At 38.2% G+C, this 15,914-nt stretch overlaps 1 protein-coding gene across 2 annotated transcripts in view; it reads left to right on the forward strand.

The window, feature by feature from the left end:
• The window catches only part of LOC131162940 (agamous-like MADS-box protein AGL11), a 63,281-nt gene that overhangs the window by 25,917 nt on the left and 21,450 nt on the right, over positions 1–15,914 (forward strand). For both annotated transcript variants that reach the window (XM_058119568.1, XM_058119569.1), the window contains exon 3: positions 5,461–5,533. In XM_058119568.1, coding sequence (XP_057975551.1) covers positions 5,461–5,533 — 73 coding nt within the window. The remainder of the gene's footprint in view (positions 1–5,460; positions 5,534–15,914) is intronic.

Consider the following 15,914-nt stretch of genomic DNA (forward strand, 5'->3'; position numbering starts at 1 on the left):
GAGCACGTCTATCCTCCTCCCAAATATATGGGATTTGGCTTGAAACCTCTAGCTGAATGTCATGGTTTAATGTCACGGTCCAACTATTTTCACACCCTTATGAAGGGTCGTGCGGCGCTAGCTAAAGCACTCTTGTTTAACTAGCCAGTCAATAGTTTACCAACATTCATCCACGAAACACTTTCATTAGCATTCAATCAAATAGCATCGGAAACAGTAAGCATTCATGAAAGCAGTGGCAAGCAAGTAGTAAACATTGAATCTACGCAATTCATTAACAACACCTCCGTTAACATTGTGTGCTTAGCGAGGGAGGCAAGTAGGTTAAACATGTTGACAATAGCTAGTGAGTTTTACAATGATTGATGAACACTCACCCTCCCCTAAAGAGGTTTTTATGTAATTATCATCCTAGCACTAAGAAACATCAAAGTGATCGAGGAGTCAAACTGCCTTATTTGGCATACAAAGACTCTACTAGTAGAAAATAACCCTACACTAGTATTTATATGATGGAAACCCATCCTAAGCACTTGAGATAAGCAGTCACAAGCAAGCATAATGCCCTGAACAAGCTTACCTCATGATATTCTCCCCCACTTATGCCGTCGACATCCTCGTAGACTTTGGCGGTACGTACACTTCAATTTTGTCCATGAATGGTTGAATATCTTTTGCAGAAATCCAGCTGATTTCTTTGTCATCAAGGCATTTCCATTTCACTAGGAACTTCTACCGCTTCTTCCTTTAGGATATGAACTTTCTATCAGCAAGGATCTCTTCAACTTCATGTCTGTCAAGTTGCACTGTCTTCAACTCTGCTCTGTTGAACTGACTTCTGCTCAGATCATTGGTGTAGGCGTTGAATGGCTTGAGGCAGCTGACATGAAACTGTGGTATTCTCCCCTGATCTGCCCACTTCTTCATCTGCTTAGAAGCTTTCTCCAAATAGGCTTGGGCAAACTCTTCATTCTGTCTACATTCTCTAGTGAAGATGTACGCCTTGGGACTCTTTCATCTTTACGGCTCGCCCAATGAGTGAGGTAACAGTGGTAGCTGGCTTGTAACAAGCTCAAAATGGCTCTTGTTGGTTGTTGAGCTCTTTTGGGCATTGCCACAAAACGAAGCCACATCAAGTAGTTGCACACCACTCACCTGGTTGTCGTTGACAAAATGGTGCAAGTACTCATCTAACAGCTCTTGAATCTCTTCATCTATCCGTTTGTCTGTCGGTGATAACTCAAAGAGATATCAAGATGTGACCTGAATATCCTAAAAAATTTTGTTAAGAAGTTGTCAGTGAACATTAAGTCTCCGTCAAAAATAATAACTTAGGGAACACCCCAATGTATCACAACAGTCACAAGGAACAATTGTGTCATCTCCTTTGTCGAATAGTACTTTGGTGCGGCCATGAAAGTACCATACTTTTTCTACTCCCCCTTGTCTTGTTGGCAAATGAGACAAGTTTTGATATAATCAACCACATCATTCCGCATGTGCGGCCAACAATACATCCCTGGTAGTCCTGTCATTGGAGTCATTCTCTGCGAATACCCCTCAACGAACTTCCGGCAATATCTGGTAAGGCCAAGAAAGGAACGCAACTCCTTCCTTGTAGTGGGGATCTTCCGTTCTCGAATCATCCTTACCTTCTCCATACCCCTTCGGATACAACCCTTGTTCAACCACATGACCAAGGAATTTGTTGCTCCACTAAGCAAAAGAGAACTTCCCTTTCTTTACATACAGTCTATTTTCCCTCAGCCTATCGAACACCTTTTGTAGATGCTCGTCATGTTTCCTCTAAAACAATTCCGATGCTCCCAACAGTGCTTTGGAAAGGAGAATACATCTCGCTTCCAATTCATCAAGTTGTTTTCCCAACTCTACTATCTCTGGAGGCGTCATCCGACATGGCCCTTTAGTAGGTGGTTTCACTCCTAATAACAACTCGATCTCATGCCCCATAGTCCGTCGTGAAGGCAAATTATGAGGCAGCTTATCCGGCAACACCTCCTTGTACTTATCCAACACCGCTTGGATGGTCGTAGGCTCCAGCTCTTAGCCTACTTCTTTGTCTACCACCATCATGGCTAAACGTGTCTGCTCACCCTGACCCAATCCCTCATTGAGTTGTATGGCTAAAAGGGACTTCCCATTGTCTCCTTTTTTTGCAATGACTTGCACTATGCACGAGTGATCTCCCATCAGACATAGGGAACCAATTGAAGGCATCAGCACTGCCCTCATCCCCCTTAGGAACTTCATTCTTAGAATGATTGGAAAGTCATCCAATGGCACCACTATGAAATTTGCATGACTTTCCCACTGTCCAAGCTTCACAGTCACTTGCTTGGCTACTCCCAAAGTAGGCTAGGCTACAGAATTAACTGCTTTCATGCGTCTTGTATCCTTCTCTAAGGATAAGTTGAGTCTCCATGCTTTCGACTGCGAAAAAAATTGTGAATAGCCCCCATATCCACCATAGCGTGGGTACTCTTCCCATTGATCCTCAAGTCTATAAACATAACCCTTTTGCTCGTGTAACTTTCAGTGCTTTTTCTTGCTTTTCCAATGTGCTCTCCAGCCGCATTGAACCCACCTTTGGGGCATCATCCTCTTCCTCCTCACTTTCCAACTCTTTTCTTGAAGTGGAAGCTTGTAAGGCATTAAGTAATCGCTTGTGTTGACACTCACTCACTCTATGAGATCCACCACACAAGTAGCACGAAATTTTACTCTTCCCCTTTCCATTGGGTGTGTTGAACCCTTGAGACAACGAAACTTCCTTTGAGGTTAATGATTTAGAGTCAGCTCCCCCGCTCATGGCTTTGCTTTTCTTGAAAGACTTTCCACTGTTTCCCTCTCTACCAAACTGTTTGGATGAAGCGGTATCATCATCAGCGTAGTTAGTTAAGCATTCTGCAGCAGCTTGTGCAATTGACAAGTCTTGAATCCTTTGCCTATGAAGTTCAATTCTTGCCCACAGTTTCATCCCCTCTAGAAAATAGAACAACTTATCCTTCTCCGATATGTCTCTGATATCCAATATCAAAGCAGAAAATTATTTCACATATTCCCTGATCGACCTCATATGCTTGAGATCTCTTAGTTTTCTCCTTACATTATAGTCGACATTCTCAAGAAAGAACTGGGCCTTGAGCTCTCTCTTCAAGTCTGCCCAACTATCGATTACACAGCTTCCATTTTCAATTTCTCTATACTTGGTACGCCACCATAGTTTGGCGTCACCAACCAAGTACATGGTCGCAATATCTACCTTTGCCTATTATGAGGTCATCCTTACAGCGTGAAAGTACTGCTCCACATCAAACAATAAGTTCTCTAACTCCTTGGCATCATGGGCACCCCCATACGACCTGGGTTCTAATACCTTGGTCTTACTAATTCCCGGAGTGTTGGAGTTCCCCATAGCAAGAACTATCAGATTGACCTTTGCATCCAAATAAGTCATCCGCGACTGCAAAGTTTCAACTGTGTGGCGAAAGTCCTCTAACGTGTTGCCTATCAAACATGCTTGATATTTTTGTGATCCCATCACTTCATCAACAAGTTCTCTCATCTGAGCCGCCTCCGCGGCCACAGTATTGGTTGTTGCCTCAACTTGTTCTTCCAACACGATGATTCGCTCAACATTGTTTGGTGCCATGGTCACTTACCAAAGCTTTCCAAATCCCACAACGAAGGCAATCGAATTCACACAGCAACTCAACCTTGGGCTCTGATACTAAGTGTCACGGTTTGACTATTTTCACACCCTTGTGAAGGGCCATGCGGCGCTAGTTAAATCACTCTTATTTAACTAACCAGCCAATCGTTTACCAACATTCATCCATGAAATACTTTCATTAGCATTCAATCAAATAGCAGCGGAAATAGTAACCATTCCTGAAAGCAGTGGCAAGCAAGCAATAAATATTGAATCTACGCAATTCATTAACAACACCTTCGTTGACATTATGTGCTTAGCGAGGGAGGCAAGTAGGCTAAACACGTTGACAATAGCTAGTGAGTTTTACAATGATTGATGAACACTCACCCTCCCCTAAAGAGGTTTTTATGTAATTATCATCTTGGCACTAGGAAACATTAAAGTAATTGAAGAGTCATACTGCCTTATTTGGCATACAAAGACTCTACTAGTAGAAAATAACCCTACACTAGTATTTACATGATGGAAACTTATCCCAAGCACACGAAATAAGCGGTCACAGGCAAGCATAATGCCCTGAACAAGCTTAACTTGTGACACTTAACATACCCTTTTGAAAGTTTTGATCTTACTAAAAAACAAACCTAAGACATTTGCACTGGCACTCATTTTTGAGTTAGAATTTCTTGTTTCATGAAAAAAAAACAAAGTGATAGGGCTCAGGTAGTAATACATGCTTGAAACTTCAATTTAAAAATAAAAAAAAACTAGCTAGTTTTGTATATGTTGAGCTTCATTTCTTTTCTTCTTTTGTCAATTAAAGGCTTACATTGGCTTGATTACATAATGGGAGATAGACTATCCCCACAACATATCATTCCCTATCCCCACAACATCTCATTCCCACTTTTTCAAGGAGTCTATCTCATACCACATACTATTTTCACCTATTCCAGGACTTGAACATGCAACCGGAAACATGAAAGTCTCAAACTTTAATCATCGTGATGTTTCTCTAGAGACGCTGATCTCCAAAATGAGTATTTAGATAAAATTTACCAGTTTTAGGTGTATACCATTAGCGTTAAGCATATTTTTCTTCTTAAATGAAATTTATTATTCTACCATATTTTTTTAATTTAATTAAAAAATTATTCTATGCCTCTAACCTATTATGAATTATAATGAATTGGCGAGCAAATATTAATTATGTATAGATACAGATTTAATTATTTGACATATTTAATATTTTTTTAATACCACAACTAGTTTTTTATTTTTCAAATAATATTTTATGGTGAATCTGTAAGAATATATAATAAAAAGTTAACAGCATTTACATTAGAGAATTTTATTTTTCACTTCTAGCTACTCATCAGTTGTCACACGATCGGGATGAATGCGTAGTATATATTTAATGTTTGATGAAGTAAATTAAATCTTTTACACTTATTATTTTTTATAATATATAAAAATTCTTTTTCAAATTCTCTGATGTTTGCTCTTTGATCTATAAAATGTTTTAGTTCTTTGAAATATTATTAAAAAAAAAAGTTAACAATTGTTTTTTACAACTTAACAGACCACATAAATAATCAACCAACTAATGCGCGGATAACGTTTGATCATTTTCTTAGTTTTAGTATTTCACCTTTTCTTCTGGACTCCTGCCCCTCCCTGCTTGTGTGCCAACCTTCTTTTAATAGTTTAGTGTTTATTGCTTCTTTTTAACACTGGGATTTTTTATTGTTGTTGTTTTTTTTTTTTAAACCCGTGCCATGCAGCATAAATTCAACTATAGAAAGATACAAGAAGGCAACTTCAGAGAACTCGTCGGCTCCAGAGATCAATGCTCATGTAAGTAATCTCAATGTTACAATTACCATGAAATTTTGTTTTCGGTGCACAAACTTTTTATTGTAATCTGTCATTATAATCGTCAAGTGATGCCCAAAAAATTCCCACGAAAAACAGTTCTCAGCTATGTGATCCGTAATTTTCAACAAAACCCAAAAAGCCGAAGGCACAACAGAAAGATTTTAAATTTGAATGTTTGGTTTGATGAATGCTCTGCCATTGATGGATTCATAATGATAGAAAATCAAAAAACTAAATTCATGTTGAAAGTAATGCTATAGTGTTGCTAATTCATGGGTTGTTGATTTTACATCCTCAGTGTCTTGGGTGATTAGGCATTTACTGATAGGGAGGGAGGTGGAGGTATCTCATCTTAAGTTTGCAGATGATACTATTTTCGTCTTGGAGAATTGTGTTGGGAAATTTCTCAAGGTCCTTATTTTGTTAACAATTTTTTAGAAGAGTTTGAGGTTAAAGATAAATGTTCAAAGCAGGGTGGCAGGCATTGATTTGAGTCATGTTGACTTGGAGGTTTCAGGTCTTTTTATCTGATTGTGACTCTTGGGCTTGTTCTCTATGGTATCTAGGTCTTCCTTTAGGGGGATAGTCCTTTTTCTGTAGTTTTTTTGGATCTATTGATTTGAGGGAGTGGGGAGGAGTCTAGAAGGTCGGAAGAGGGATTATTTATTGTTAGGGGTGGGATCGCATTTATTAGTACTTCCCTTTCTAATATTCTCTTTTTTTTAATCCCTTTTTAGAATCCCTTTGGGTGTGGCAGAGACTTTGGAGAGAATTATGAGAGATCTTCTTGTTCAGGTTCAAAGGGATCACTTTGTTAGCTGGGATGTGGTTAAGAGACCAAAATCAAAGGGGTCATTGGGACTTGTTCATGTGGCATCTAAAGTATATCTTTAATTGGAAAGTCGTTATGGAGGTTCCCCTTAGAGATTAATTCCTTATGACACTGGGTTATTAATTAAAAGTAGGTATGGATTTCAATGGAATTGGTAAGATGCAAAAGGAAGTGGCAATGATTCATACAAAATCCCGTGGAAGTTTGTTGTCCAGATTGATTGTCTATTGTTTCCTCGTACTTATTTTTGGAGGATATTTGGCTGGGAGAGGTTTCATTGGTGTTGTTGGTGCCTCACCTTTTCATCTAGTGTTCATAATGCACCAATTCAGATTTTTTTTTTCTATTCAAAAAGGGACTCTGTTTCATAGGCTTCCATTTCTTTAGAAGTCTCAATGAAAGTGAGGTTGATGAGCTTGCATACATATTGGGTGTGTTGGATCCTTTTGAAGTGGGTAATCATTGTAGAATTGTTTTATGGAGGATAGTTGGCAGGGAGAGGTTTCGTTCTAGCTGTTGGTGCCTCACCTTTTCATCTTGTGTTCATCATGCACCAACTTCATATTTTTTTTTCTTTTCAAAAGAGAGATTTGTTTCATGAGACTTCCATTTCTTTAGAAGTCTCAATGAAAGCAAGATTGATGAGCTTACATCCTTATTTGGTGTGTTGGATTCTTATGTTCCTACCTATTAGGGAAGATGACCAGGTTTGGACAAGACATTCTTCAAGGTCTTTCTCTTCAAATCTTTCTCCATTAATCTTCTAAAACCTTCAAATCCTAGCGCCTTTTCCTTTGAATAAAGTTGTTTGGCAGGCAAAGGTTTCTTTTAAGATTTATGCTTTCATCTCGAGTCTAGCTCTCAACACGATTAATACAAATGAATTGCTACAAATAAGGAGACCTTATAAGGCTCTCAGCCTAGATGTTTGTATGTTGTGTCATGAGTCAAACATGACTAATGCCAACCTTTTTCTTCATTGCTGGGTGGAAAGACAACTTTGAAATACTGTATTTTCTTATTTTGGCAAGGTGTGGATGGCCCCACAAAATGTGTATGATTTTTTGTTGATGAGATTTTGGGGTTGTGGGAAGAGTAGAAGAGGAAGAGTTTCGTGGATTTGTGCAGTGTATGTGTTCTTTGAACTACATGACTCAAGAGGAATGAGAAAATTTTCAAGAATCACATGACTTTTCATTTTCTGGATCGAGCTATTTTTATTATCTTATTTTTTTTTTCTGGGCACACTCTTTTGAGGTTGTTTTTTATATTGGGAGGGGGGTGGGGGTGCATGTCCCTATCCAATCTTCAAAGGCATTGGAAGGCAGCATTGTTGTAAGTATTTTTTCCTTTTGCAGAGGATGCCTTATCCTCCATTCTTTATTCTTTTAAACTTGTTAAATCTTGATATACATTGTTGGCCAACAACCTAATAGCTTAATCTTTTAAGTAAAATGGTAATCTAACATGGTATCAAAGCGCGATCCAACCTAGACCCTATTCTTCTCAGTCATTGCTGGAAAAGCCATTCCCACAGGTGTCCTTCTGAGATCCACCTTCCCCCCTCATTATTTCACAAAACCAACCATATACTCGAACACAGAACCCTCCAAAGCCTAACCCCACAAAACTCCATCGCCAAAGGAGCTCCCACGCCACTCGCCAGCCAGATGCCGACAGTGCCGACCCCACACAGCTCAAAAATCCAGCCTTCTTCAGCCATGCACTCATGGTACTCCATTAATCTCTGTTCGGGGCTTGTTAAGGCTTTTTTCTGAGTTTTTTAGAGCAGTGGCAGTGTTTGTATCTCCAATTGTGACGTTATGCCAGTGCTATATCCGTCATTGAGTTGTTCACCTTGTCTGTGGTTGTGTCGGTGCTTCACATAGTTTGTGATTGTGCCGATAAATTTTGATTGTTCTTCTTGTTTGACATTGGTGTGGCTGCTGATTTATGAGTGTCAGGATGGAATCTATGAATCCAAAAAATTTGTTTCCTACATCGCTGCCACAGATAACAACTCAAAAGTTGGATGGGAAGAACTATGTCCAATAGTCTAAAGTTGTTTGCGTTTATTTAGTGGGATTAGGAAAATCTAACCACTTGCTCTAATTTGATCCTTCTAATTAGAAGACAAAAGAAGCGTGGGTTCAAGAAGATGCCTTGATTGTTTCCTTCTTATGGAATTCGATGGAGCCACAGATTGCACGTATGTGTATGCATCTAGATCCATGCAAGGATATTTGGAGATAGGAGTATTGCAGATTATTTTGGAGATATAAGGCATATTCATGAGGAACTTAACATCGTGCAACCTATAACTACAGACATTCGTGAGATGCAGAAGAAGAGGGTGCAGATGACAATCCTTCGTGTTCTAGCGGGCTTGAGACCCAATTTTGAGGTAGTCCAGACCCAAATGCTTAGTAATGCAGAGCTGCCATCATTTTTTTTATGTTTATTCTTGTGACCTTCATGATTCCTTTAGCATGCATTCTCATACTCCTGCATTTGGCTCTAAGAGGAAAGTTTTTGCTACACAGGGTGATTCTAGTTCTCTACCAAAAAACTACAAAAGTTTTTAAGGTGGTTCAAGTGGCTGTGGTGGTAGAGATGAATTAGGTAGAGGTACTCCTCACAAGTGCACTCATGTGGATGGAGTAATCATACTAATGAGCATTGTAGGGATCTCCATGGTAGCACTTCACATGTTGCCAACATAGCCACCACCGACTTCATACGTTTGGGGGCAGCCAATGTAGTCACCACCGACTCCCCATCTTTGGGTTCAAGTGGGGCCCAACATATTGTATCCATGTTAGAAGAAGAGCATTCTAAGTTCCAACATTATCAAACAAATAGCTTCTCTTCTCATTGCATCTCTTGCCCAAAGAGGTAATCCCAAAGTATGCTTGTCATCCAGTACTTCTCATCCTAGTCCTTGGGTTATAGACTCTGCTTCCATTAATCATATCATAGGTATACCTAGGTTCTTCTCCACTCTTCAATATCCTGCAAATTTACCTTATGTTTACACTTGCTGATGGATTCAAATCCCACTTCTTCTATTTCTCTTCTTTTGGTTTTGTATATTCCCAAATTTCTTTTCAATCTTGTGCCTATCAGTAAGATTACTAAATCCATGAATTGTTCATTAACAGTCTTCCCTGATTTTGTGGTTATTCAGGATTTGAAGATAAGGAAGATGATTGGTGGAGGGCGTGAAGCTAGTGGACTCTATCATTTTGAATCCTTTTACCGCCTGCACTACTGCTATGACACCTTTCCAAATTCATTGTCGCCTTTGTCATCCTTCACTGGAAAAGTTTAAATTTCATGTTCCTAGTTTGAGTTTTGTTTCTAGTCTTGATTGTGAGTCTTGTCACTTGGGAAAGCACCGTCATGTCCCTTTCTCTTCCTGAGTCAATAAACAGGCTGCAAGCCCTTTTATGTTAGTTCATTCTGATGTTTGGGGTCCTAGTAGAGTTGTATCCAAGTTGGGTTTCGGTACTTTGTGAACTTTGTAGATGATTACTCAAGAATGACCTGGTTATATTTAATAAAAGGTCATTTCGAGTTATTTCATGTATTTTGTGCCTTTTGTTCTAAAATAAAGACTCAATTTGGTTTGCCAATTCGAAGGCTTCGAAGTGATATTGCTAAAGAGTATTTTAGTGCACAATTCATTACTTTTATGGCTCAGTTTGGTATTATCCATCAATCATCCTATGCCCACACTCCTCAACAAAATGGGGTTGCAAGGAGAAAAAATAGAAATAGTCTTGAAATCACTCAGGCCTTATTTTATCATATGCATGTACCTAAAACTGCCTATTATCTTATCAACTGGATGACATCCTTTGTTCTTAGTGGTAAAATTCCCTACTCTATTCTCTTTCCTAATTCACCTTTACTCTCTCTCCCTCCTCGTATATTTGGGTGTATGTCCTTTGTTCATCAATTAACTGCTAGGGTGGATAAGTTGGATCCTCGTGCTATAAAATGTGTCTTTGTAGGCTACTCATATGCTCAAAAGGGATATCGTTGTTATAGTCATGTGCTACATCGCTTCTTTGTTCTTGCCAATGTTACCTTCTTTGAGTCTACACCTTACTACACCAGTCCTTGAGTGCTTCTGAGCTCAATGAGTCTCTTCCTTTGCCTAATCTTCTAGATTCTACTTTGTTATCCTTGCCCAACCAACCATCTAAGTCTCCATATAGTTCGGTTCCTTCTCATCATCTTGATCATCCTAATTTGCAGGTGTATTCATGATGGCGGCTCCAAGGAAGGTGAGTCCCCTCTAGCTTCTACTACCACACCTTTAATTGGTTTCCTCGTCTGATGATCATACTTCTCATTATGTTGATCCTCCTATTGTTGTTCGAAAAGGTAAACACACATGTACTCAACATCCCATCTCTAACTATATTTGTTATGACTCCTTCTCACCCTCCTATTATTGTTTTGTTACTGCTTTATCATCTACTACCCTTCCTTAATTTATTTTGAAAGCCTTAGCCCATTATGGGTGGAGGAATTCCATGGTTGAATAGATGAATGCTTTAGATGACAATGGCACTTGGGACTTGGTGCCTCTTCCTCTTGACAATTCTGTAGTTGGTTGTCGCTAGATTTACGCTATGAAAGTCAACCCTGGTGGTTTTGTGGCTCATCTAAAGGCCTGTCTTGTTGCTAAGGGATATACTTAGGTGTATGATCTAGATTATTCTAATACTTTTTCTCTGGTTTCCAAACCATGTTTTATCATCATACTTAATCAGGTAGGATACTTCTTGTTTTTTATGTGGATGATATTGTTATTACAGGTGATCATGATAAAGGTATTCAGAGTCTCAAACTTTTTCTACAAACTATGTTTCAAACCAAAGATTTGGGACCATTGAAATACTTCTTGGGTATTGAAGTATCTAGATCTCATATAGGAACTGATTTATCACAAAGGAAGTATGTTCTTGATCTTTTGGATGAAATTGGTTTGTTGGGATCTAAACTGATTGACACACCTATGGATACTAACGGCAAGTTAGTGTCGGATATGAGTGTTTTGCTACCTAATCCTAGGCAATGCCGGAGACTTGTTGGAAAGTTGAATTATCTCACAATTACTCGCACGGATATATCTTTTGCAACAAGTGTTGTGAGTCAATTTCTAGATTCTCCGAGGACTAATTATTGGGATGCAGTAATTTGCATCTTGAGATATCTCAAAGGTGCACCCAGGAGAGCTCTTTTATTTCATGATCCACAACCAGGACTGTATCTTGGTTGGTGATAATTTGGTTTCTTGAAAGAGTAAGTAACAAACTATGCTATCCAGGTCAAGTGCTAAATCAGAATATAGAGCTATGGCTCACACTACTTGTGACTTGTCTAGTTGAAGAACATGTCGGAAGAATTGGGTATTTCTTATTCTGAGCCTATTAAGTTTATGTGTGACATCAAGCTGCTCTTCATATTGCCTCCAACCCAGCCTTTCATGAATGGATGAAGCACATCGAAGTTGATTGCCACTTTGTTCAAGAGAAACTTGTGCAAAAGCTAATTTCTACCGCTTATGTGAAGTCTGATATGCATCTTGCTGATTTGTTTACCAAAGCGTTGGAGGGTTGCTCGTGTTAAATTTTTTTGTAACAAGCTAGGAGCATATGAAATTTATGCTCCAGATTGAGGGGGAGTGTTAGAAGTTACTAATGTCTTTTAGTATTATTATTAAGTGTGTTAGTATGTTAATTAGTGAGAGTTAGTAAGTGTATTATTGTCATTAGAATGTATTTAATTTGTATTATAAATAGAGGGACAGACCTATCTTAAAGTTAGGTCATTCATTTTAATCAAAATCTCAACATAGTATCAAAGCTGGTTACCAGGAGGTCTTGGGTTCTAGTCTTGTTGCCAGTGTTTATTGCTGGTGTTTAAAAAAAATTATTGTATTCCTGATAATATGTGTTACTTATCATGCATTTATCTCTCCATGTGCTATCGGGCTGCACATACGAGGGAGTGTTAAAGTTTGATATACATCGTTGGTCCACAACCCAACAACTTAAGCTTTTAGGTAAAGTGGTCATCTAACAAACCTTTAATGGAATTTTTTGCTATTTAAAAGAAAATATATAAACTGCATCCTATAATATTCTTGTTCATTGAAATTTCTCTTTTTTCCACACCAACTATATATACAAAAATTTCTACTACATATACTGGCATACCATTGCCAATAGTAGCACCATTTTCTCCATTGTCACAACCATATCCATCAGGTTTGACAGCCGCCATCCACCAGCCAACATCATATAAGCGCTTTGCCTATATTAACCATAGAAAGATCTCCATATGCACACCTTACCACTCCCGCAGGAAGGCCTTAATATGCACATATTATGGTTGTTTTGTGAACACAAAGAGAGAAATTGGGTAAGTGGTGTTCTATGGCTTAATTAAGAGAGATCAGCAGTTTGAATACAAAAAAAATGTTTTGTCACATATTCTTCAAGCCTCATTTTTTTTTCTATGTCCTTCAAGTTTTTTTACATGTTTCAATTTCTTTAATCCATACCATTTAATATGGGTGATGTTGGTTTATTTTGTTATGTTAGCAATTTAATTAGTTCATTCATTAATCCGTACAAAGTGTCTCAATCCCACAACCGTGTACTAGGAAGATCTTGGCTATATAAGGATGGAGTAAGTCTCAAGCGTTTACATGGGTTAAAACTGTGAGGCTAAATGGCCTAAAAAAACAATACCTAACCAAAGTTGGTTGGGAGCATTACAATTAGAGCCATCTAAGGGGTGCTATCATATAGGTGAATCTCACACATATGTGGACCACTTTGATGAGGCATCATTTGGCCATGCATTGGACATTATCCTGCATGCGGTATCTATGACTTAGCATCACTTTGCATCTCATGCCATCCCTTGTTCATGTATTGGTCATTGGCCTATATGCGGTAAGTGCAATTAGCATCATCACTTCATCATATGCATTCATCATCGACATGCATGTGCTCGGCTATGTGTTGCTACCGAGCCATGGATGACCTGTTGTGCTTGCATGGTAATGGTACACTTGCATTTCCTTTTTCAAGTGTTCCAGGCCTATAGTATAGATACCACGCTTCTATCCTTAGTAGACTCGTGTGTTTTAAGCGTTAAGTGTTCTTATTGTTGTCTAAAACCTCTACCCTCTTTGCCTGAATTAGGGAGGGACAAATCAGAGTGACATAGGATTGAATCTAGGTGGACTGTGGAAACAAAGCCACTCTACCATTTACAATACCCCGTCACGTATTTAAGTCGTCTGCAAAGGATTCCCCACTGCTTGGTGGAAATTTTACTTCAAGGCAAACTGCACAACTCATCCTCCGCTGTCAAAGATCACACAAGACAGCCTAGCACAACCCGATATCGAGCATGTACTGTGGATATCTTGGTTATATAAGGATGGAGTAGGTCTCAATGGAACAAAAGCACAAGGCTCAATGAGCCAAAAAAATGAGAATACGTAACTAGAGTTGGTTGAGACCTGTACACATACCATGGTCACCACTTAGTTTCTCTTAATGAATGTATCTTTTTGATTAGTGCATTTGGTCCAAAATCTTTTTCTTTAGAAAGATTTTCCTCAAGTCTGGATTGGTGGGAGAACATGATTCAACTTGGTCAGTTTGTGCAACTTCTTTGAATGATCTAGACCCATCGAGTCTTTTCTATTCCCAAGATTTCATTTCATTAAAGTGCAGATCTACTGAGATCTCCAATTGACTGACCTTTGGATAAGAAAGATAGCCTTTTGATTCATATTTGCAGCCAATAAAGCTATATTTCTCTCTCTGTTTTCTTTTTCATAAAAAATTTACATAATTTTATAGAGAATATCGAATCATCCTAAGAATTTGAAATCTCTTACCACCAAACAGTTGTCTGAAGTTGTTTCTGATTGATTTAGGATTTAGATTGTTGTTTAGCTGCTTGTACCCAAAAATTGTTTGGAAGGTCTTTCATTTTCAGCATGCTTCAAGCCATCTTGCCTATAGTCAGATTCTTCCTTTTCACTCCATTCTTTTGTGGCGTGTCATCAGTTATTAGTTGTCATTAGATTCCTTCACTTCTGCAATAGCTTATGAATTCTTTGCCATGATCTGTTCTGGCCTTTTGGGCACCTTCAATGGATGGCTATTTCGTCTTCCACCAACTTTGTCAAATTGAGGAAATTGAAGAATGCTTCTAGTTTTTGCTCAAGAAGCAGGCTCAATTTATCTCACGAAAAGATGAAAATATATTTTTTCTGTTTATTTCCAGGAGGAATTTCTTCTTGATCCTCATATCTTTGCATGTACAAGTTCAAGCGGGGCATTCTTTTCGCCAAGAAGCTTTTAGAAATGGCAGTCTCTGCATTTTTCCATGAATATACCATTAAAAATATTTTGATATTTTTCAATTTTTGGAAGTCCAATCACCAAGTTTTTAAGATTTAAGTGTTTTGTCGTTCAAACATGTATATCTTTAGTGCCCTAGAGTCATCAACTTTATTAGCGTTTTTTTGGTGACATGATAAGTGGAATGTCATTACTTGGTGTCATTTTGACATTTGCACCTAATGAGGTATTTCCGTTGTTTATTTTGCAATTGTCTCTACTGAAGTTTACTTAACTTTTTGAATTAATTTCTTAACGCTCAATAAAATTGAGTCAAACCTGTAACATAAATAACATCATCCCATCACTCAATTTGACCTTGGAGGATATTTGATTGCCTATTTTAACAAAGCATTTTTTTATTCCCAGTCATGAGAATATTGCAGCCACGGGCAAGGTAACCTTTGTTAAGTGACTCTTGATGTTTGCCTAAATAGTGATAGAAAACTTGTTATGGGTCATTCTCCTTGGAAAAGTTTACTTAATTATTTTCATTTTTTTGATACCAATGATCTCTTCGGGAATTTCTGGAACTTGGCAAGTGCTTGCATGTTAATCTGCACATTAGATTATTAGATTTACCACAAACTAAAATAGTTGATGGCAGATTGCATTAGGATAATTCTAGGTGATCATATTTTGTTTGAATATTTCAAATAAGAATTCTACATTAGTTTGAGGATATTTTTTTATATCATTAATTTTAATTACTTTAGGGATGATTAATTTTTGGATGACTAATTGAGTCTCACGTTGCTCTTTCCCTCTCTCTCACCAATCTCTTTCCCTCTCCCTCATGTCTGATTATCTCCCTCCTCCTTCCCCCATCTCTTTGCTTTCTCTTTCTATCTTCTTCTCCTCTTTTTGCTCTCTTTTCTCTTCCTATTCTCTTTGTCTAATCAATCAATTTTCTATCTCTTCTTCTCTGTTGCTGTCCACATCAATTGTAGAGCAAGATTTTGAGTTACCAATTCTATTTGTTCATTCGTTGTAATTTTCCTTTAGATTAAGTAACTAAAACCAAGAAGTATGGCCTGTGTGTCAATATTACCACTAACCTTTTATTGGGTTAGAGTAGTGATAT

The sequence above is a fragment of the Malania oleifera genome, chromosome 8 (assembly GCF_029873635.1).
Source record: "Malania oleifera isolate guangnan ecotype guangnan chromosome 8, ASM2987363v1, whole genome shotgun sequence".
In the NCBI taxonomy this organism is placed as follows: Eukaryota; Viridiplantae; Streptophyta; class Magnoliopsida; order Santalales; family Ximeniaceae; genus Malania; species Malania oleifera.